Here is a 25,173-nt window from a genome sequence, read left to right on the forward strand (position 1 = left end):
ATTACAATTTTATGCGGAATTAATGGATATTTAAATCTAAGCAAACAATCACCAAAGACAAGTAAAATCAAACACAAAGATTTTGGTGACAAAGAGGAAACCTTTTAGAAAACGTTCTAAAAGTAAAACCTCTCCGGGGTAGCCAAACTTAGGAAATTACTATCAAAAGATTATCTAGAGATTACAGACGCTAGGAACACTTACAACCCTTTGCAAGACCTTGGCTCTGTAAGATCGACAAGCCTCAAACTTGTCTTCTCGCTCACAATCTTCTTCAACGTGATTCTCCTTTATTGGACCCTTCCGATAGACTTCAATTAAGCACACAATCAAAACTAACAAAAGTCCTCTAAGAGGAATCAATTTGGCTCACAACAAAATAATCACTCAGGCACAGCCTCACACGAATTCTAGGGTTCTAAAATTCGTGCCTCTCTCTTCTATAATGATGTATATATATTAGTACATCAAACCCTAGACCTGGGCCCACTAAAAACACGTTTTTGGGCATAATAGGTACAGGGTATCCGGACAGGTTAATGGGCTGACCGGACAGGGCCATGCGGAGCAGAAACAGATTTTCTGAAACTGCTGTCCGGATAAGGGGAGGGCCTGTCTAGACAGGGACTGCAGAGGGTGAAAATCAGCAATCATCAGCAATCTGGAAATTCCGTCGGTCCTTGATCAACAGCTTAGATCAGTGGGTGTTTGTGGTCCAATTGAGCTAAAACTTTGCAAGGATGTTCATGACACATGAATCTATATTATGAACGGTGAAGATTTGATTCTGAGCATTGTATATCAGTGTTTGAGCTCATGAACAGTAACCTCTGGATTTTTGAACCAAATTGAGCCAACAAAAATACTAACACATTCATTTTTACACGTCAGTTTAATAGACTAAATTAGAAGAATTCCTCCGACCCCGTTTAAAAAGGAGGCCATATATATTATGAGGGAGTATTTCCATGTCTTGGATAAGAGCTCTTTCTTGCCACTTGGAATTCTTACAAAATGGCTTATCTTTTCAACTTTAAAGTGATGGGTGTTGCGTTTTTCTAATTCTCTGATGATTGACAGCAAGAAAAATTGATGAAGGGTTGTTGCAAGATTTTCATAGCCTTACTTTCCAGATTACTCATTGCATTTTGAATGCATGCATTTTTCATAGTTGGAGGAATAACTTGGAATTCTTAAAAATGAAAAGTAAAATAATATTGCATTTCTGTTTGTCACAAATTTTGGCCATGGATGTCAACATAGAACACTACGAGCTTGTCCTGCCTATCATTGAGAAAGCTGGTGTTGCTCACAAGATTGACTTTAGAGAAGGCCCTGCTCTCCCAGTTCTTGACCAGTTGGTTGAAGATGTAAAATTTTCACACCCATTACCTTGTTTTTCCTATAAACTTTCATTTTTTGGAAACAAAAAGGCACACATTAAACCCCAATTGGTTGGTTTGACTGATAAGTCACTTGATTGTGGTGTTTAATGAAGTATCAAGTCTAAGGTTCAACTTTTTTTAAGTGCAAACAATTTCTTGGAGCAGGCACCCGTATAGAGGGAGCGCTTTGCATAGTTTCCTGAAAATCTAGTTGAAACGAAGCCTCAAATTCCCCGTTTATTTAAAAAAAAAAAAAAAAAAAAAAAAAAAAAAAAGAGCACACCTGACAAACCTTTAGTAGCTCTACACAAATTCCATAAAGTAAGATAGAATAAAGGGTTGTCATGATTAGTTGTCTTTATGCAAGAGATGCGTATTTTTTGGTGGAAGAGAAAAAAAAAAAAAAAAATTGGAAAGAGCTTGAATAAGAAAATACTCGAAAAACCAATGCATAAATCCAAATTTGCTTGAATTGAATCTAATAAAACCATTAAATCAACTACTTGCTTCATTTTTTGTAAGCATGAAAATTTCATAAATTAACAAAATAGTGAATATAAAAAGTAAATTTAATTATTTAATTAATATTATAAATATTTTTTTCTCCTGTTTTCATATATTGTTTCTTGATACTATATTAAATTATTAATTTTTCTAAAAGCTTATTATACTAACATTTTTTTTTTTTTTAATTTCTAAAACTAAAATGTGTTGTGAATCTTGATTTTATGGGTGGACCATAAAAAATGATAACAAAAAAATTTAAATTTAATTATTTAATTAATATTCCAACAATTATTTTTATAAAATTTTATAAATCTAAAATATGTGTCTTGAATGGTTGAACCACATGACAAGAACCACAGTACATTTGATTTTATATCTATGGACGCTAACAAGAACAACTACCTTAACTACCATAAGAGGTTGATTGAGCTTGTGAAGGTCGAGGGTCTAATCGGCTATGACAACACCCTATGGAACAGCTGTATGGCTACATTTGCTGATGCGCCACTCCTGAGTACCTCAATATTATAGGCAGTTCGTGTTGGAGGTCAACAACACCCACGTTGTGGGGTATTTTTGTTTTTGTTTTGTTTTGTTTTTTTTTTTTACTTTTTGAGAAAATAAAAATACACCTTCATTATAATTAACCGGATATTTTTTAAGAATCCTAATTCCACGGCAACACCATAGAATAATTATGAGTACGGAAGGAATCTTTGGGAAAGTAAGCGACAGCAAACCAGTTGACAAATATGGACAGTTAGGATGCATTAACATAAAATGGACAGTTACAATGCACTATGTGGAGGGCTGTTTCGTGCTTGAACGTGGCCTTTGTATTTGAAAGTCAACTCCTATTCCCTCTCATTTCAAAATTCTCTCCTTTTCATTTCGCGGAAAACCTAATCCAAGTCTCGGCCATAGCAGAAGTTAAGCTGGATTAGTTGAGCTAAATTAGGAGAATGTTTAACACGTGTATGAATGAGCTGGAAATGTTTAACACGTGTATGAATGAGCTGGAGCAAGTCTGTTAAGGTGGTTAGAAGTGTTTATTCAGTTGATTAGTTAGATAGTTTGTTGACTAAAGCTGTTAGTTGATTAGTCGATCTTCCTCCTTTGTAAATGAGTAGTGTAAATACTGAACTCTTGTATTATTATTCATTCAATGCAAATGATCTAAAGCTTCCATAGTTCTCTCTCTAGGCTGTCTGCATTTGTATCTTGTACACCACTCTGTTTTGTGAAATGGTAACAGAGCAGGTACTGCTCATCATATTTCTTACTTGTTTCTCTTTTCTTTCCGCTTGATTTTCCTTCTATCTTCCTTTGTTCTCTGTTTTCCATTGTTTTCTTTCGTTTCAATCTTCTGTCTTCATTCAATTTTCTTGTTCTTTGAACAATGCCTTCGATTCCTGTTAATACCTCTGTTAACGCCCCTGTTGTTGGTGTTAATTCTGTGGACACTGTTCCACCAAACTTTGCGCCCTCAGCTGTAGAGTTTTCCAGTCCTTTCTATCTCCATCATGGAGATAGTCCAGGGACTTTGCTTGTTTTCACAACCTTTGGTTGGAAACAATTACCATACGTGGAAGAGATCCATGCCCATGGCACTTTCTACCAAGAATAAACTTGGTTTCATTGATGGTTCTTTGGAGAAACCAGCCTCTTGAATATTTTGCATGGGATATGTGCAATAATATGGTGCTCTCGTGGATTCTCAAGTCTGTTTCTCAAGAGATATCCTCCAGCATCATCTACATTGAGTCTGTTCAAGAGATGTGGAATGACACCAAGGAGCGTTTTTCACAGTCCAATGGATCTCGTATCTTCCAGCTGCAGAAGGCCATTTCTGCTCTTTCTCAGAGCAACAACTCAGTGAGTTCCTACTATACTTCTCTCAAAGGTTTTTGGGATGAATTGAACAATTATCGCCCATGCCTTTGTGTTCTTGAGGCACTTCACGAACTTTTCCTGAATATCAACATCGTGAATATGTGTTTCAATTCCTGATGGGACTCAATGAGTCCTTCTCCCACATCCGAGGTCAAATTCTGCTCATGGATCCTGTCTTCCATCAATAAAATTTTCTCAATGGTTGTGCAAGAAGAGCGTCAAAGAGAGATCACTTCCACTTTCTTTGCTCCTTTAACTCATACTCCAGCTGCAATGGCGACTAAGTATACTCCACCTTCTTCATCACGATATCAAGGTTCAAGGACACAGTATCCTCGCAAGGAGCGCCCACTCTGCACTCACTGTGGCCTTCTTGGTCACACAGTTGAGAAATGTTATAAGCTGCACGGATATCCTACAGGGTACAAGCTCACAAAAGGGAAGTATGTTCCATCAGCAAATCAGGTTTCTGATTCTCCTTTGCCACAACTTCCAATCACCTCTGAACAATGCCAGCAGATACTGAACTTGCTCAGGTCTAAAGCTGCTGATGATGTTTCCTCTGCTCAAACTGTTGCAATGGTAACCAGGATCATTTGTTCTCTGAGATGGCAGGTAATACTTCTCATTCCTTTTGTTTTCAATCATCTGTCCACACATCTACTCTCGAAGATAAACATTATGTTTTTTCTTCAAGTTCCCTTTTTCAATTAGCTATTAAGAATGCAGCTAAGTATCCGTGGATCATTGACATAGGTGCAATAGATCATATAGTCTGCTCAGTTTCTTTTTTCACCACAATTACTTCAATTGTTTCTAAGCAAGTCAAATTACCAAATGTAGGGGTGTCAATGCGGGTGGTTAGAAACTGTTTGCTAACCGCTAACCGTTATAACCGTTAACCGCTAACTGCTTAACCGCTTAACCATATTAACCGCTAACCGCCTAACCGCTATAACCGCCTAGCGGTTAGTAGTTAAAGGTTATTGGGTTTACTAACCGTAACCGCTAACTGCTAACCGCCTTTTTATATAATATATTTTTATAATTATAATTATAATAATATTTATACATATAATATAATCACTTGATCATTAAATCACAATTTTTTTTAGATAATTAAATCACAATTTGAGTATTAATATATTATCAGTATAATTTATATGATTATATTTCATGATCAATTGATCATTAAATCATTTGATTATATAATAACAAATTATACATATATAATATGACATAACTCATAAGTATACCAATTCATACTAATACGACAATTAAGTATCTAGAGACTTAGTTCCAATGTATGTTATAAACTTACAAGTCTATATATGTTATAAATTATAATTATACATATATGCATATGAATAATATAAATGTATAAGATCAATACTTAATCATATGATTCAATGACAATTCAAATACTTTATTCAAGTTAATCATATTATTAATGTACAATGATAATGTGATTCGTATAATATCAAATTAAGTAATTGGCATTAGATTCAATAATGTGTTACTTATAACCACAATTGAAGTATTAATGTATTATCATTCTAATTTATATGATTATATAATAACAAATTATACATATATAATATGACATAAGTCATAAGTATACCAATTCATACTAATACAACAATTAAGTACCTAGAGACTTAGTTCCAATGTATGTTATAAACTTATAAGTCTATATATGTTATAAATTATAATTATACATATATGCATATGAATAATATAAATGTATAATATCAATACTTAATCATATGATTCAATGACAATTCAAATACTTTATTCAAGTGAATCATATTATTAATGTACAATGATAATGTGATTCGTATAATATCAAATTAAGTAATTGACATTGGATTAAATAATGTGTTACTTATAAACACAATTGAAGTATTAATGTATTATCATTCTAATTTTAGTAATATTATCACTATAATTGATATGATTATATCATATGATGAATTGATCATTAAATCATATGATTATATAATAATAAATAATACATATAATCATATATAATATGACATATAATCATATATATCATATGTTTTATTTGAACTTCTTTTACATGTTGTGTTGAACTTTTTTTATATATTTTTTTTATATGTTGTGACAGTTGTGTTGAACTTTTTTTATATGTTGTGTTGATTTTTTTTTTTTTTTGACATAAGTTAACGAGTTATGATTTAATATTTAATGATTTTTTTTTAAAAAAATACAAGTAAATGTAAATTTGGGGTAAAATATTTTTGATTTTTCAATATGGGCTCTTTTTATAGCAATTGGGCTTAAGAAGACACTAAAAATACAAAAAAAAAACAAATGAAGATAAAAAATGCTATAGTGAAAAAAAAAAAAAAAAAAAAGCCCAAAAAGGCCTAAAAAAAAGCCAAAAAAGCCCAATTTTGAAAAAGCAGTTAGCGGATGGTTACCTATTTTACTAACTGCTAACCGGCGGTTAGTAACTAACCACTAACCGCTACGCTGTTAATGGTTGCGGTTAGTGAAATTTACTAACCGCTAAAGCGGTTATTGCCAATAATTGCAATAACCGCTAACCGTAACCGTATTGACACCCCTAACCAAATGGTAATTTGCTATTGTTACACATATTGGCAATGTTAAGATTTCTGCAACTTCGACTCTGACAAATGCCTTATGTGTTCCATCCTTTTCTTTTAACTTGATCTCTGTTAGTAAATTGGTTAAAGTCTTTTACTGTTGCTTAATTTGTTTGTCTCAATTCTGCTTTATTCAGCAACTGTTAGGCTGGAGGACAATTGGGCAGGGTAAGGAAGTTGGTGGATTGTATCACTTAATACTACATAACTTGGAAGGTCTCAATGTTTCAAGTGTTCCTGTTTTAGATTTCAATTCTGCTCAAATAAAACCAGTTTCTATTCCTGTTTTCAATTCTGTATGCAATTTGAATTCTAGATTGGGTCATTTTTTTGACTCAATACTGCATTCACCATTTGCTTTATATATGGGGACCCTAAAATAAAACAAAACTAGGTTAATTATTTAATTAACAAATATATCCAGTATTATTCATGGATATGAATTTGTTATATAATGGGATAGTACCAAAGTGTGCATTTTTAACACTTATCTAATATAATTAATCTTGAAAAACCAAAAAAATATACTCGATCCAAATTTAAACATTTTGTTTGGTGGAGACCCTAAACAAAATAATTCTAGCTGGGTTATTTTATAAGGTTGTTCTATAACATCTACCTAGCTAGGTTCGTTATGGGGACCCTAAACCTTCTGGCTGCTCCATGTAAATCTACTCCTCCAAATCACCATGGAGAAAAACTGTCTTCACATCCATCTACTCTAATGCCATGTCATAATGAGCTACCAACACCAATACCGCTATGATGGAAGTATGTTTGACCATTGAGGAAAATATTTACTCATAATCAACCCCATTCTGCTGTGAGTAACCCTTTGCTACTAGGCAAGCCTTGAACTTTTCTCCCCACTTTTCTGATATTGTTTCATTTTTCTTGAACACCCATTTGCACCATATCGCCCTCTTCCTCTCTGGAAGCTCCACCAAATCCCACGTCTGGTTTTTATGAAGAGACTCCATCTCTTCCACCATAGCACCCACCCATCTGCTCTTCTCTTGGCTATTGATAGCCTCTTGAAAAGTAGTAGGATCTCCGCTGCTGATGACAAGAGCATAAAAAACCATGCCTTTAAAACCGTACTTGGTTGGTGGACTGATAGTGCGTCTAGGCCTGTCTGTGGCTATAGTGTGATGCCCCTTAACTCCTGAAGTAGAGGTTTCTGTATCCTGAGAAGTGTTCTCTTGCACATGAGTTTCTAACTCCACTTGTACCACCTGCTTATCACTGCTACTGCTTTCTGGCACTTGCTACTCTTTACCCTGAGTACTCTTCAACATGAAATTTTCATCAAATATCACGTCTCTACTGATCACCGTTTTGTTTGCCTTCGGATCCCAAAAATTGTAACCTTTAACCCCTTTCCCATATCCAAGAAAGACACACTGTGTAGACTTCGGATCAAGTTTTGACCATTTTTCACTAGGTATGTGCACATAGGCTGGACAATCAAATACTCTCAAACTAGAGAAATCTACCTCATTACCTGTCCACACCTCCTCTGCAACTTTCCCATTTAGTGCTACCCTCGATGACCTGTTGATCAAGTAGCATCTCATACTCACTGCATCTGCCCAAAAAATCTTTGCAAGTCTAGCATTCAACCTAAGACATTGTGCTCTCTCTACAAGTCCAGCATTCAACCTAAGACATCGTGCTCTCTCTGCAATAAACCTGTTCATCCTTTCCACCATACCATTTTACTGTGGTGTCTTGTGTACTGTGAAATGTCTCTTTATGCCATGCTGCTCACAGAAATCCCTAAACTTGTCACTTGTGTACTCAGTTCCATTATCTGTCATAAGACACTTAACCTTTTTCCCAGTCTAGTTCTCCACTTCAGCTTTCCATAACTTGAACTTGGCAAACGTTTTTGATTTGTGCCGAATGAAGTACACCCAAACCTTTCTAGAGAAATCATCAATAAAGATCACGAAATACATATGTCCTCCCCATGACGCTGTCCTCATTGGTGCTCAAACATCATAATGAACATAGTCCAGAATGCCATCTGTCATGTGTGTGGATGTCTTGAATTGTACTCGATTCTACTTCCCTATAACATAGAACTTACAAAAATCAAGCTTGCACATTTTAACACCCTTCAACAGATTTCTCTTATGAAGCTTTAACATGGCCCGCTCACTCATAACCCAACCGCATATGCAACAAAACAGTACAATCGAACTCAGACTCCACAGAGGCAATTTCACCTACAATTATACTAACCAACAGTTTATAGATATTCTTTGAACTTTTCTGCCCCTTCATCACTACCATCGCACCCTCAGTCATCTTCATTACTCCACTTTTAGACTTATAACCATAGCCGTTTGAGTCTAAGGTATCTAATGAAATCAGATTCTTTTCTACATCTAGTACATGTCTTACACTACATGACGTTCTAACCACACCATCAAACATCTTAATTCTAATATTACATATGCCAGTAATTTTGCAATTTGCACCATTACCCATAGTAACTATACCAGAATTAACTGACCTATAGGTGTCAAACCAATCTTTGTTGGACGTCATAAGAAACAAACATGCTGAGTCCAGAATCCAAGAATCCACAGAATGCTCTGAATTTGATGCAACAGAAAGCATATCACCATCTGCATCGTCTGAATTTTCTTTCACTACGTTCACAGACCTTAAGGAACCTTCATTCTCGTCGTCCTTATTCTTCTTCCGGTCTGGACAGTCCCGCTTTATGTGCCATTTCTTCCCACACTTATAGCAATTGATGTCCTTCCTCTTCCTGTACTTTGACTAAGAATTTTTGCTATTCGAACCACCATTGTTACTACTTTTTCCACACTCATAGTTACCCTTTACAACTAGCCCTTCTCCTTGAGAATTTTCATCAATGTTTTTCTTCCTTTGATGAAAAGCCAACAGGGCTCCTGTAACGTCGTCTAACTCCAAGGACTCCTTCCCCCATGTTAGAGTTGTAACTAAATTCTCATACGTAGGAGAAGTTGGGAGTGAATTCAATAGCATCAATGCCTCTTCATCTTTGAACTTCACATCAACCCTCTTCAAATCGCCGATTACTTGATTGAACACGTTGATGTGCTGGCTCAGATCTGGGCCCTCTGCCATCTTCAAGCCGTACAACCGCTACTTTAGATAGAGCTTGTTCGTCAACGACTTTGACATATATCGACTTTCCAGTTTCAACCAAACTGCCGCCAGAGATTCTTCGTCCATAAAATGATACATCAGGTCATCCCCCAAACAAAGCCGAATAGTAGCCACCGCCTTAGCCTCAAGTTCCTTCCAATCTATGTTCGCCATCCCTTCTAGTTTCGTCCTATATAATGCCTTCACCATCCCTTGTTGCACCAACAAATCATTGACACGTCTCTGCCATAACCCGAAATTACTGGATCCATCGAACTTCATCATGTCGAATTTCTTAGAAGATGTGCTAGTCTCAACCATCGTAAAACTAGGCTCTGATACTAATTGTTGTTACCGTGCACAACAATGATGATAATATGGAATCGAAAAGAGTTAGTTGAGACACAGATTTACGTGGTTCGGCAATGTGCCTACGTCCACAGGAGAAAGTGCGGCTATATTTTACTATTCAATGATTTAGGGTTACAAAATAACATATTTATAGGAAAACCCTAATTGTAATATTTTAGAAAACCCCAAAATACCCCCCACAATATATTTGTCCCAAGCTCACATAAACTAATTACACCCAATGGGCCAGTAATAGAATATGACCCACTTGTTCCCTTGTTGCACCAACAAATCATTAATACGTCTCTGCCATAACCCGAAATTACTGGATCCATCGAACTTCATCATGTCGAATTTCTTAGAAGATGTGCTAGTCTCAACCATCGTAAAACTAGGCTCTGATACTAATTGTTGTTACCGTGCACAACAATGATGATAATATGGAATCGAAAAGAGTTAGTTGAGACACAGATTTACGTGGTTCGGCAATGTGCCTACGTCCACAGGAGAAAGTGCGGCTATATTTTACTATTCAATGATTTAGGGTTACAAAATAACATATTTATAGGAAAACCCTAATTGTAATATTTTAGAAAACCCCAAAATACCCCCCACAATTGATTTGTCCCAAGCTCACATAAACTAATTATACTCAATGGGCCAGTAATAGAATATGACCCACTTGTTCCAACATATGTTGAGAGATAAAGTCGTTATGGAGTTTTTATCAAGAGTACATTAATATACATAATTGAACACAATTCTAGCCCAAAAGTCTAAGCTAATGGGCTAAGGTCCACTTAGGTATATTAAGCACTCTTTTCTATTTATATTTTCTCAATGTGGGACATAACACTCACAAGTGCATTTACAACAATCTCCCCTTCACTTGTGAGTCTCTTCACATTGACCCAACTCTCCCTTGCTTGTGAGTCTTTTTATATTTCCAAGAGTGTCTCACGTTAAGAGTTGCGGATGGAAACACAACTCTAAACCCGACGCGTCCAGACACCCGTCCCAGGAAGGTAACCATGGCTTTGATACCATTTGTTGGGAGATAAAGTAGTTATGGGGTTTTTACCAAGAGTACATTAATATACATAATTGAACACAACTCTAGCTTAAAAGCCTAAGCTAATGGGTTAAGGTCTACTTAGGTATATTAAGCACTCTTCTATTTTTATATTTTCTCAATGTGGGACACAACACTCACAGTACTTAGTGAAATAAAGAACACTAATAGTTGAGGTAAAATGAAGACACAGAATTTTTGTGCTGATCTTTTAAGCAATGACCAACCAACCTAGCTTTAAATATATCTTGCCTTGCCTTTTCATCAGCATTTCAAGCCAATTCTATTAAAAAAAAAAAAACTTTTTGAACAACTCAGTTAAATGTAAATGTTAAAACAATGACCAAAAGGAAGTGACGTAACCTCCCAAATATGTTAAGTATCTAATGACCCTAAACAAAAAGATGGAAAAGATTATGTATTCAACCACACTAACATTCCTGGCCTCTGTTTTTTCTTTTTACTGTGTACGGGCTTCTGTCAATGGAAAATGCTCCTGACACAAACGGTTCAAAATTCTTCATTACAACTGTGACAACTAGCTGGTAATTAGATTTTCCACCCAGATTTGATCGGAGAAAGAAAACAAATAATCTAAAATATGTCTTTTGTTCATATATTCTGACAGATTTTTGTCAAAATTTTCTCTTGAATATATTTGTTTGCTATTTTCTGTGGGGGAGTAGAAGGCTTTTTGGATTCATACTAGGTAGTGTAGTGGACATGGATCAGATCAGCAGAATGAATCAACTTGCACTTCTAGCATCCAAGAGAAACGTTGTCTTTGTTAAAGTATTTGATTAAATGATTAAATTTACTTTTTGCTGCCAACTTCAGCTTTTTGAACAAGTGGTGAATCATTACCACGTCAGCTAGGAAAATGCAAAATAATATTTCTCTCTCTTGGGCATTGAAATTTTTTCCATCTTTCAACTGGCAATATATATATATATATATATATATATATATATATATATTGGGTCTTAATAACATATATTGACTAATATTTTTATCATAGTTAGGGCGTCAAACATTTATTTTATTCTAGAAAGAGCCTTAATTGTATTGCTACTATTTAGGAGTTTTATTCTATTACAGGACTTAGACGGTTAGACTTATTCACCATTTGTTAACGTGTTTTGGAAAACCATTTTTATTCTTTGTTTCAAAAAAATGTTCCCACTTCGCATGTTGCATAAAAGTTGAAAAAGTGTTCTTGACATATGAAGTTCTTTAATATGCATTAAATAAACTATAAACATCTTGACTTTTTTTGTGTGGATATTTAGTAGATTTTCATACTATTACCGTACAACTATGATGATGTGGCCGTAAAAACCAGTCATTGAATCAATGATGGCTTATAATTGAAACGTGATTCAGAGCACGCCGGCGTGCTTCAACAGTGAAGCACGCCAGGCTAATTTTTTTTTTTTTTTTTTCTTTTTTTTCGAAAATAATAATAATAATAACTCAATAATAAAAAAAAAATCGCGTTATTGCTTCGTGTTGATAGCGTAGAACCATTCTTCGTTATTATAATTGAAAAAAAAAATGTTTGGTAGATTTTATTGTCACATCATTATAGTTGTATGGCAGTAGTATAAGAGTCTATTAAATAACATTTCTCACCCTATATTTAAAGGTGTTGTGGTCTTATCCCTCTAATGACTAAACTAGTACTCCCTATATACATTTTATGGTCCCGATCAAAAGTTTGTGCATCTAACGATCTATATAAAATCAATTTTGCTATAAATACGTATACACTGCATAACATTCCAAGCAAGACAATAGAAGTAGGAGACAGAGTAGAGAGGTTGTGGTATTTTCTATAGAGATTTCTTCTCATGGAGCTCCAGGTCTTATCATTCCCAATCCTTTTCTCCTTCTTGCTGTTTATGTTCATGGTTCTGAATATCTTAGGGAAGAGCTTCAAAACCCACCACTCTTCAAGTCTTCCCCCAGGGCCATGGAAGATGCCCATCTTTGGAAACATGCACAACTTCTTATCAGGCTCTCCACCATATCGTGCGTTGAGAGACTTGGCCAAGAAACATGGGCCGTTGATGCTGCTTCGGCTCGGAGAAGTTTCGACGGTTGTGGTTTCATCGGCAGAGTACGCGAAAGAGGTGCTGAAAACCCATGATGCTATCTTTGCGTCGAGACCCCGTGTTCTGACATCAGAGATCTTGTCATATGATTGTTCAAGCATTGGCTTTTCACCCTTGGGAGATTACTGGAGGCAGCTACGAAAAATTTGTGTTCTAGAGCTTTTAAGTCCAAAACGTGTTGAATCTTACCGTTCACTCAGAGAAGAAGAGCTATCAAATTTCATCGAGTGGATAAGGATTGCTGCAAAAGCAGGATCCCCTGTCAATCTTTCCAGCAAAGTGTTTTCAATAGTATATGGTATTACTTCAAGGGCAGCCTTTGGTAACAAATGCGAAGACCAAGAAAAATTCATACAAATTGTGAAGGATGTCATTGATTTCGCATCAGGTTTCAATATTGCAGATTTCTTTCCTTCTATTAAGCTTCTTCATGTGATCAGTGGGGTGAGGCCTAAACTTGAGAAAATGCACAAGGAAGCTGACATGATTATGGAAAGAATCATCAGTGAACATATGGCAAAGGCAACATCAGCAAAAGCAGGGGAGGCTGCAGCGGAAGAAGATTTGATTGATGTTCTCCTCAAATTTCATGACGAGCATGGTGACACTGAGTTTTCTTTAACCAAGAACAACATCAAGGCTGTAATCCTGGTAATTATATTCACCTTCTGCTCCTAGATATCATGCTTGAGATATCGACATTATAAATTTTTTAACTTTGAAATATTTAAAATGTTTTATATCAAACTTGTTTCCATTTTCAGGACGTTTTCTCTGCTGGGAGTGAGACATCAGCCATAGCCATAATTTGGGCAATGGCAGAAATGATGAAAAATCCAGAAGTGATGATGAAGGCACAAGCTGAGGTGAGGGAAGTGTTTGATAGAAAAGGGAGGGTTGATGAAACAGCCATTAATGAGATGAAATATCTGAAGGCACTTGTTAAGGAGACCCTGCGGGCAAGGCCACCGTCTCCTCTGTTACTTCCAAGAGAATCTACAGAGAGGTGTGAAATTAATGGGTATGAAATTCCTGCAAAAACTAAAGTTCTTGTTAATGTGTGGGCAATTGCAAGAGATCCCAAATATTGGACTGAACCTGAGAGCTTTAAACCTGAGAGATTCCTTGATAGCTCTATTGACTTTAAGGGGAATAATTTTGAATATCTCCCATTTGGAGCTGGAAGGAGGGTATGCCCAGGCTATACATTTGCCCTAGTCATTGTTGAGTACACAATTGCTCTGCTTTTGTACCATTTTGATTGGACACTTCCCAATGGAATGAAGCATGAAGATCTGGACATGACTGAAATTGCTTCAGCTACAGCTGGAAGAAAGGAAGATCTGGTCTTGATTCCAACTGTTCATGATAATCCCTTGCCGGTTGAATAAGCTTGTAATTTCTTCTTCAGATAGATATATAGTATATATGATGATTATCTCGTTGGAATAAGATCTCAACTTTGTATTTGAATTGAGTTAAGAACTATCTAATGCTACTTTACACCTTCCCCATTACTCTAATCCTTTCCATCTTGAGAAATGTTAAATTTTTTTGGTTATAGGCCATGTCACATCAACTTTGGGGATAGAAAAAAGATATTTGTCCCGTGTATAGCATTTCTCTTCCATCTAACATACTAACTGCAACAACTTCAGCAGCATGATGAGCTGCTAATCCATACAACAACTCTGTTTGTTAACATGTTTTGTGGGATGTTTTGTGTTGTTTCTTAATATTTTTTTTTTGGGAAAAATATAAAAAAGCCTCCCAAACTATCAGCCGTTTTCGATTTAGCCCCTTAATGTTCCAAAAGTGATAAAGTAGCCCCCCAAACTACCAAACTATTGCATTTTGGCCACTTCGTTAGTCAAAGCCGTCAGTTTGGACGGAAATTCAAAACGTTGTCGTTTTGTTGGGGGCTACTTTATCACTTTCTGAACATTAGGGGGCTAAAATGAAAACGGCTAGTAGTTTGGAGGATTTTTTTTTATATTTTTCCCAATTTTTTTATTTTTATTTTTATTTTTTATTTTTTATTTTTTCATAAAAGGGCATTGTAGTAACTTACCCATAACAAAACGACGTCGTTTTGCAGTTTCCGTCCAAACTGACGGTTTTGACTAACGGAGTAGCCAAAATGCAATAGTTTGGTAGTTTGGGAGGTTACTTTATCACTTTTGAAATATTATGGGGTTAAATCGAAAACGGCTGGTAGTTTAGGGGGCTTTTTTATATTTATCCCTTTTTTTTTTTTTTTTTATGATTTTAGGTAATCAGATTTGAGAGCATGTATTCTAACAATGCAGCACATGCAAATCGCTTGGGGGCATTAATTAGCTTCTATGGTATTTGGGTTATGTTCAGAATTCTGTGTTGGTGAATTTCCGTAGAGCAAAAAACATGTCACAAGTTGTGGTTTAAGTCCTGTTCCATATGTTGAAGATCTTGTACACGCTTTCATAAAGCGTATGGACCATGAATTGCTCTCACATGTAAATACATTCAAACGATGATGATGGCTTTTCTGAACCAAAGTTCAACTGGACTGCCAATGATGCCTTTTTGCTTAGAGAAAGAGTTATAACATGACATTTCTATAGACCGACAGAAACGTCAAATGAAAATTCCGTGCCGTGCCGTCCATCGAGTCTTTGACCGAACATTACAAAATTTCTAAGACTATTTGATTAAATAAAAATGCTAATGGTACAAAGAAAAGTTTGCGTACGGACGTGACAAGTGATGCGGTGCTGCCACGAATCAGATCTTGTAAAAAGGAGTAATGCTAGAACAAGGAATAAGAATACTCTAGGAGAACAAAGGTATTGGGTGTCCGTTGAGATAATCATTATTAAATTTTGATTTATCGGTGATTTTAAAAGTCACATTACATTTGGAAAAACACAAGGAAGACTCTAGTTCTCTTTCTAGCACTACTTACGGAAATATGGCTCAAGAAGACGAGTTCTGCTAAAAAAAATCAACAATTTACTCAACTTGAGTACTCGCATCCGACTCGCCAGTTTGCTGAATAATTTGGTGAGTGTGAACGGTGGTCACCAAATTTGGTGAGCATTGTTCAATCACACAAATAATACGAGTAATGTTATACACCATTGTTTTATCTTCAAAGTTGATGTGCCTTTTAAAATCATCATTCGATAAAAAATTAACACTAATTTATTTTAAATTTATGAAAACATATAAAAGGACTCCCTAAACTACCAGTCATTTGTAATTTAGCCCCCCAATGTTCAAAATGTAATAAAGTAGCCCCCCAAACTACCAACCAGTTGCAATTTGGCGACTCCGTTAGTCAGCACCGTCAAAATGGATGGAAAAGTAAAAACGACATCGTTTTGTTGAGGCAAAGTTACTAAAATGCCCTTTTAGGAAAAAAAAATCAAATTAAAAAAAAGGCCACTAAATATTGTCGTTTTGCTTTCAAAAAAAAAAAAAACCTTGCACAACAACTATTTCAGACTTCCGTCCAGCATTAAAGCACTCGTCTTCTTCATTAGGAACGCTCTAGTTCGTCACTTCCCAAAACGATAGTCTAGTTCCGCCCAACCTTTAGACCCATAATTGAAATCTAAAACCCAGTACAAGTAGTGTGTCCATGCCTGGAGAATTTCTTAAATTAACTCTTTAACAAATTGAAACTACAGAAGTGGACCCAAAAAAAAAAAACCAAAAAAACAAAATTGATATCGTAAGTTTGAAATTTGAAGTGCATCTATGTTAAACTCTTTTGTCAGTTTTTGGCATCTAGAAGTCACCCATCATCCTTGTTTGTGTACCCTTGTTTTGATCATGTGCGTGATTGATCATGGATGTTGCCTATGGATCTAAACGGTGTGCTCGAAAATTTTTTGCCCCATTTTGGAGCATGCACAATCTTCTGTTTCAGATAATGGAGTTGTTTGTGTGTAGCATGCACAAAACATTTTCTGAAACAGAGGACCATTTCTCAATTTTAAGCAACAACTAAGGCTGGTATTGCGAGTTGCAGATGAGAAATAGTCCTCTGTTCGCACACTATAGAACATGGGAGAACAAAGGGTTCTCTACAGTGTAGACAATTCTTATTATAGTTCAAATCTTTGCTAACTAGCTTGAGGAATATAATTATTGGATCAAATAGCATTATTTACTGTGTGCGATTTGCCTCAAAATTTTCAATAAGAGATTAATGAATTTTTGTAAAGACATAAAAAGGACTCCAACCCAAATATATTTAGCGAATGCTGGACATGAAAACTTCCTCAAATTTGAAAGAGGAAGGATAAAGCAGTAGACAACTTTGAAAGAGTTGTATGGATATGAAAATTTCCACAACTTTGTGTTTATTTTCTTTACTCCGTCATGTCTTTATTTTTCTATTTGATTATCTTTTCTTTCATCCTTGAGAAAGTTCAACAGCTTATTAGTCATGAACATGACATTCAACGTCAACACAAAAAAATTGGTCAACGTCAACACAAAAAAATTGATCTGTCCCACTCCCTATTTTTGAACAAGATGTGACCTTCGTTTTTCAACCCCACTTTACTTTTCTACTTTATTTTCTTTTTTGATATGACTTTTACTTCTTTATTGTGTGTGGGGAAGTTTATCAATTGTCATCCTTCGTTTAATGCATGTGACCCACTCACCGACGCGTTTTCTCTTCTCTTCTCCGTTTGTTTGTTTTTTTAAATGATGTAAAACAGCATCACTATTCTCCTTAAGAGCTAAATTGGTTCTGCAACTGCAAGGCAATTATCTCTCCTAGCTAGTGGTCTCGCACACAGAGAGAGGATAACTTTTTCCATGGCCTTCCAAGGAGCCTCTTCCTCTTATTCATCCACCCATCGATGGAATTATGATGTATTCTTGAGTTTTAGAGGTGAAGATACTCGTGACAATTTTACTGCCCATCTACATCAAGCTTTGCTTCAAAAGGGAATCAACACTTTCATAGATGCTGATCAGCTTAGAAGCGGAGAGGAAATTTCTCCAGCACTTCTCGAAGCTATTGAAAAATCAAGAATTTCAATCATTGTATTCTCTCAAACCTACGCATCATCCAAATGGTGCTTGGACGAGCTTCTGAAGATCCTTGAATGTAAAGAAACAAATGGACAAATGGTTATGCCATTGTTTTACAAGTTGGACCCATCAGATGTCCGACATCAAAAGAACAGTTTTGAAGAAGCATTGGCTAAACATGAAGAAAGGTTCAAAAATGACATCAAAGTGCAGAAGTGGAAGACGGCCCTAACAGAAGTCGCCAATTTGTCTGGGTGGCCCTTAGGGAATGGGTATTTCTTACTACTCTTGTGCATTCATTTAAGATTTTTATTTTTATTTTTTTCCTGATGATTCCAATTACAATACATACTTATAGATTGGACATACGTGCATACATATATCTATGGGTGTATATTTGAGATCTTGGACTAGAGATTGGGAAGGTAAAGAGAAATTTAGGAGAGAAACAGATAGAAATAATGTATGAGAAATGATAAAGGCACAATTTTGGTGTAACTTTTCTCTTATTTTTTATTTTATTTTTAAATAAAAAAAATAAAAAAATTTCTGAAGAAATAACATCCTCTGTGGTTTTTTTATTTTTTATTTTATTTTTTATTTTTTCTTTTTTAAAAAGAAGTATTTTTCTTCATAAAAATGTTCCCTTAAACTAATAGTCGTTTTTTAAAGAGCCCAACGATGTTCAAAATGTACTAAAGTAGCCTATCAAACTACTAAAGTGTGTCAAAAAGGCCACATCTTTTTTTTTTAAAAAATTTTTTAATTTTATATTCCTATAATATCCTTATTATTTTAAAAACTAAAAAATTATTTATTTAAATTTATTTATTTTTTAAAAAAAGGAAAGGGGGTGGTTGTCAATTGAGGCAATCACATGGTTTGATTTTGCATTTATCCATATTTTTTATACTGCACGAGCGATTTGTATTTTAAGTTAACTATAATGACTAATTTTTTATTTATTCTAAAAAATATATTTTGTATTTATTCGCCCTTTGTTTTTTTTTTTTTTTTTTAGAAAATAGTTTAGTTTATTTTTAATTTTTTAATTTTGTTTTTAAAAGAATAGGGATATTATAGGAATATAAAAAAAGATGTCGCATTTTTGACATACATTGGTAGTTTGATAGGCTACTTTAGTACCTTTTGAATATTGTGGGTCTCTATCGCAAACAAATTTTAGTTTGAGGGACTTTTTTTATATTTTTCTCATATATTTATGTTCCTATGTTTTTTCATATGGAAAGTTTAACTCATTACATGTTTCTAATCATTTGTATTTTGTAGGAATGAAGCTAAATTTATTGACAAAATCGTTCAGACTGTATCAAGAATCGTAAATCACATAGACTTACACGTTGCCAAGTATCCAGTTGGAATAGATTCTCGTGTACATAAGGTTAATTCACTCTTAAGTATTGATAAGAATGATAGACGCATGGTTGGGATCTTAGGACCGGGTGGAATTGGTAAGACAACTATTGCTAAAGCTATCTACAACTCGATTGCTTTTCAGTTTGAAGGTAGTTGTTTTCTTGCAAGCGTTAGAGAAACTTCTAAGCAATATTCCGATATGGTCGAACTACAAAATACTCTTCTTTCGAAAATCCTAAGAGATACTGTAAAGGTTGATAGTGTTGATCACGGAATTTCTATGATAAAGGAAAGGCTTTGCTCTAAAAGGGTACTCATTGTTCTTGATGACGTGGATAATCAATTGTTCCAATTAGATAAATTGGTTGGAGAAGTTGATTGGTTTGGTTTAGGAAGTAGGATCATCATAACGACAAGAGACAACAAAGTATTGACTAATCACGGAGTAGTTGATGATCGAATATATAAAGTGAAGGAATTAGACTACAATGAAGCTCTTGGGCTCCTTTGTTGGAATGCTTTCAAAGGAAAAAAACCTACCGATGATTTTCTAAAACTGATGAAACATGCAATAAGTTATGCTGAGGGCCTTCCACTAGCGATAGAAGTGCTAGGTTCAAATCTGCATGGTAAAGATATACATCAATGGAAAAAGGCATTAGATAACTACAAAAGAATTCCTCACAGAAGTATTCAAGAAAGAATAAGTTATCTGCCAGCAGAAATGCCAAAAAGGTCTAAGCCCCGCACAAGGAAAGGGCTTCGCTTAGCTTGCTGCTTATTTTGTTGCTGGTGCTCTTGCTCTTTTTTTAGTTAAAGCCATCAAGGTCTAAGCCCCGCACAAGGAAAGGACTTCGCTTAGCTGCTTATTTTCTTGCTGGTCTTGCCCTTTTTTTTTCTTGGTGCTCTTGCTCTTTTTTTAGTTTATTTCTTCTTACTACGATAATGTTTTACATTGTATTATTAAATTTTGATCTATTACTGATTTTAAAAATCACATCATATTTATTAAAACTCTAAGAAGACTGTAATTTTCCTTATATCATTATTCAATTAAAAATAGTAACAAATCGGAAATTTCAAATCATTTTATTTTTGGTCTGTTTTTGAACGCCAAGAAATTTGAGAGAAAGAAATTGTTTGAAAATAATTAAAAAAAAAAAAAAATCCGGCACCCAAATACAAGCCTCGCACCAGTTACAAGCTCACCCGAGTCCCAAATCAAACGAGTTGAACTCGTCCTCCGCCATTAATGCTCAGATGGAGCAAGAATCGCGTACCTGGTGATACGAAGCCATTATCGAGCTCTGTTTCAGCTACCCATTTGAGCTCTGCAAGCTTAATAATTCTAGCAAGTGCTAAAATGTGGACAACTTTTATGCTTTGATTTTGCTGGCACACTACTGATTCATTGTCTTAGGAAACTTGAGAAAGACCCTGAATTTTTATGCGTTTTGAGAGGATGTTTCGAAGTTCAAAAATTCTCAATTTCACCTCTCGAACTTTTAATTTGATGTAATTTACCCCATGTGTTAGAGTTTGGCGTTAAACTGACCTTAAAATAGATGAAATGAATTTTATACGTCTGAATATTTTATAAAATTTTAAATTTACCCTTAATTTAAAAAAAAAAAAAAAGAAGAAGAAAAAATTGAGGGCATTTTGATATTTTTTTTATAGCCTCCATTAGGGGTTAACGCCAAAAATTGATGAAGGAGTAGATTGAATCAAATTAAAAGTTCAAATGGTGAGTCCCTAAGGGATAGCACAATCGGCTATAAACCACACCTTATAAAGCGAAGGTCACTAGTTTGAATCATCCTCTCTCCTTTTGTGTGGAGATGTAAAAAAAAAAAAAAAAAAAAAAAATTTCAAATGGTGAAATTAAGAGTTTTTGAATTTTGAAGGTTTTCTCAAAATACATAGAAGTTTAAAAGGCCTTTGTGAAGTTAACCCAAAAATATTTGCCGGTAGATTTGCCTAAAGGAGACATGGTGCGCTTGCTCCAACCATTCTAGAAGATGAAAAAGTTTATGAAAAAATAGCTTTTAAAGCTAAAAATAATTTCTTCTTTCAGATAAAAACTTTATTATCTCAAAAGTGTATTTTGACAATTTTTAAAATGAAAAAAAGTTAAAAAAAAAAAAAAAACTTTTTTAAATTTTTTTATCAAACATATCAATTTTTAAAGTATTAAAAATACATTTTAAACTCTCTAACTTAATTCCAAACGTACAAACTCTTTTGACTACTCATGGTTAACACTCTGCGCGTTAAGATTACTTGATTGCCATAATAATTAGGACACTTTTCGAGACAGCCAAGATGGTAGTGGTTTTCAAACAACTCAACAAGTGCACGGGCAATTGGCAGTGGGCTTAGTTTTTAAGCTTAAAAATACATATATATTTAATATATAGTTCGATCACTGACTGCGAGGTTATTTTCATTATAATATCAAGGGAGTCCATAATATGACATATTAGTCCTTCGGGATACCTGATAATATGATATAAGAGCATTTTCAACAGACTTCTTATAAGGGAGTTTGTTTCCTAAATTTAAGGAATATGTCTAAAAAATCACAAAAAATATTCTACAGCAGACTCCTTAAATGAACCATAAACATTAAGATTGCTACAATAGAACCCAGTGTTTTGGGTTTCACTATTACAATCCTTATGATTATTAAAATAAAATAAAAATGATTCTCTCTCCTCTTATATCTCACAATTCTCTCTCATCTCTCATTTCATATATATATATATATATATATATATATATATATAATATAATATAATTAAAAAAATAAATATTTTAATGATATAAGAAATGATTAAGGGAAGCTATTGGAGTGTATTTTGATATAGGAAAACAAAAAGTAGTTTGAATTATTAAATGTAAGGAAAATGACAAAGAAATTGCTAGGAATATTAAGGCATCACTTATCCAAAATCTTAAGGCTATGAATTTGTGAGGTCTATCTGGTCTGTACTCAATAATATGCCTAAAGGTTTCCTGGCCAATAAGTCTACAACAAGAAGTTTCCTGGAAAAAGACTCGAATTACAGAGTCTTGCAATGTCCTAAAAGTCAAGCATTCCAGAGAAAAGCTAGCTTTATTAAATACCAATAGCAAAGACTTGTTGATCATGAAAAAGGATCTGTTTACCAAGTCCTAGTCAAGAATTCTAAAGAAAAGCTTGGAAAAAATTAACAGCAAATACTGACATTTTTTAGAAATTATTTTACACCGAAATAAACGGAACCCTAATTATTAAAAAAAGCAAATATTTAACTTTTTGCAATTTGGAACAGCCATTGTAATGAGAAATTCCATTTCTGTCATTTTCTGTGACATATGAGATTGCTACTTACTACCAACACCACAAAATTGTTTAATTAAACCCATTTCACCTTCATACATTAGCTGAATTTTCAGCTTTGTCCTTCACCCTATACCAAAATCTCACATATAGAATTTGTGCATCACATTATTTTGAATATTCTCACCCCCATTTGTTCAAACAAAGGTTTATGGGAAACGTCTAACATGGTAAGATCAGGCCTTCAAAATCAACTTAGAGAGATGAAAAGCTTGATCTTAAAACATAGTTCACATTTCTTTTTCAATAAACTATTATACGTCTTGGCTTCACTTGGCTTTGCTATCGCAGAAAGACAGACCCTTTGGAACAAAGGGTTTTATATTTTCTTTACATATGAACAGCACATATCAAGAAGAAAATTTGTGTTTGAGCATTACAAATTATTTTCCATTAACACATATTATGCCAAGCAAAAACAAAAGAAGAAAAAAGAACAACAAACCAAGCCTTATTACACGTACAGCAAAGAACATAGATCTTTCCCCTCTTATGGCATATCTGCATTAATTGGTGCTGTGGCAGGTATTTTAGTGTATTCCAGGCTCCCATGAATTTCAGTCTCTTCTCCCTTGTTCTTCTTGCACTCGTAGTACAAGACAGTGAATGCCATCAATTCAAACACCTTGAGCAGGCAGAGAGAATTGGATACAAGCAACACAATAAGCAGTCTTATTACTGCTGATTGATTAATATTGATCAACCTAAAACCCTGATAAACAACAGAAGCTACTACTCCAAAAACAAGATTCAGAAAAAATCCACTCATCTCCAAGCCCTTCACTAGCTCTCCAGCCTTTCCTAGTGCATCGATTCCACATCTTTCTTCCATGACAGAAACCACAAATGCTAAGGTCCAAACAATGGCTAAGTAACTGAGGAAAACCGTGGCTAGAATAATTATTATCCAGGAAATTGCAGGCAAGAAAACTTCACCTACAAACATCAGCATGAAGATACACAGAGTTGCCCATGTAAAGAAAAGGTAACCTGACTGAAGCAGAGTTATGTAAAGAAAAGTAATAGAAGGCCTTTTCCATGATTTCACCACTCCCAGAAGCAAATCTTTGATGGACATGTCTTTTCCTCTGTATGTTGCCCCTGATGCTGAGATTGCGGTTGCAGCAGAGAATAAGGAGGTGACGTAGATGGCAAGAAAGAAAATCCATTCCACCCTAGCAAGGAATCTGGCGTCTTCTTTCAAAGCAATGATAAGTTTGTAGTAGTCAGAGGTACCGGGAGTAGTAATCTGCAAAAACATTGCCTTGGTGGCAAAATCGCCGACAACTTCTTTGATGGAGAAGATGTTGGAGATCAAGAGCAATGAGTTGAGGAGAAGGATGAGTATGGTGATGGAGGCCATTAGCTTCACATTTTGGAAAAACATTTTGCTGGATTCTCTAAGAATTTTCAGAAAACCAAAACATGCATGCAACTCCATTGTGCTATAGCTAGAGAGGGAGGATGATTGATATTCTTGACACAAGGGAAAGCTCATATATATATATATATATATATATATATATATATATATATATCATGGAGATTTTAATCAGTCTATTTTGGCTACATTAGCAAAGGGAAAAGTCTCCCTTCAAGAAATTGACTTGTATGCATTTTTTAAATGCTAGGACAGAGCACAAGAGGGCCTCTCATTAAAAAACAAAATATCATGGAGATTATAGTCAGTCTATGTTGGCTACATTAGCCAAGGGAAAAGTCTCCCTTCAAGAAATTGACTTGTATGCATTTTTTAAATGATAGGATAGAGCACAAGAGGGCCTCTCATTAAAAAACCAAACATTGTGATTGACGGATGTTGGTGATAAGAAAAAAAAAAAAAACAAAAAATCAAAAACAAAAAACAAAAAATAAAAAATCTAGCAAAAAGACAAAAAAAAACTGGAACTTCTATGCAACCTAAGCATGCAAAGGTTTTAAAGATATTAAGATTTTAAAAAATCTATATTAAAGAAATGACACATATAACATTTGGTTAATTTCTATGTAAAAAAGTTTATTTCTTACCCGGGAGTTTTCATTAGTCTTTATCTGACAAAGTCCACTATGAAGAATAGACCCGTTACTCATTACTAAAATTAATTGGAAAATGAAAGATAATGACGAGTGATCCAACAAGATAATGACCTTAGACTTCTAGTCATTGGCAAATTAGATTATAGCGTCACTACAAAAATGGTGATAATTTTTGACCAGGAGTTTTTGACGTGTAGTTTTTGACGTTTATCAACGGTCAAAAGGGTGGGTGTCAAAA

The 25,173-nt window shown here is 34.7% G+C and overlaps 3 protein-coding genes and 1 pseudogene across 3 annotated transcripts; 3 read left to right on the top strand and 1 right to left on the bottom strand.

Moving 5' to 3' along the window:
* The first annotated feature begins 1,241 nt into the window (after positions 1-1,241).
* Positions 1,242-25,173, top strand: part of LOC132177207 (caffeoyl-CoA O-methyltransferase 2-like) — a 30,325-nt pseudogene continuing 6,393 nt past the window's right edge.
* On the top strand, positions 12,799-14,493 carry LOC132179263 (cytochrome P450 71D9-like). The gene is made up of 2 exons (XM_059591954.1): positions 12,799-13,753; positions 13,867-14,493. The coding sequence occupies exons 1-2, from the start codon at positions 12,839-12,841 to the stop codon at positions 14,491-14,493; spliced, it is 1,542 nt and encodes a 513-aa protein (XP_059447937.1). The 5' UTR covers positions 12,799-12,838.
* LOC132179352 (TMV resistance protein N-like) lies at positions 17,918-20,330 on the top strand. The gene is made up of 2 exons (XM_059592055.1): positions 17,918-18,408; positions 19,427-20,330. The coding sequence occupies exons 1-2, from the start codon at positions 17,918-17,920 to the stop codon at positions 20,328-20,330; spliced, it is 1,395 nt and encodes a 464-aa protein (XP_059448038.1).
* LOC132179343 (uncharacterized) lies at positions 23,249-24,371 on the bottom strand. The gene has a single exon (XM_059592048.1). It carries the CDS (start codon positions 24,337-24,339, stop codon positions 23,389-23,391), a length of 951 nt encoding a protein of 316 aa, XP_059448031.1. The 5' UTR covers positions 24,340-24,371; the 3' UTR covers positions 23,249-23,388.

This window comes from Corylus avellana, chromosome ca4, assembly GCF_901000735.1.
Source record: "Corylus avellana chromosome ca4, CavTom2PMs-1.0".
In the NCBI taxonomy this organism is placed as follows: Eukaryota; Viridiplantae; Streptophyta; class Magnoliopsida; order Fagales; family Betulaceae; genus Corylus; species Corylus avellana.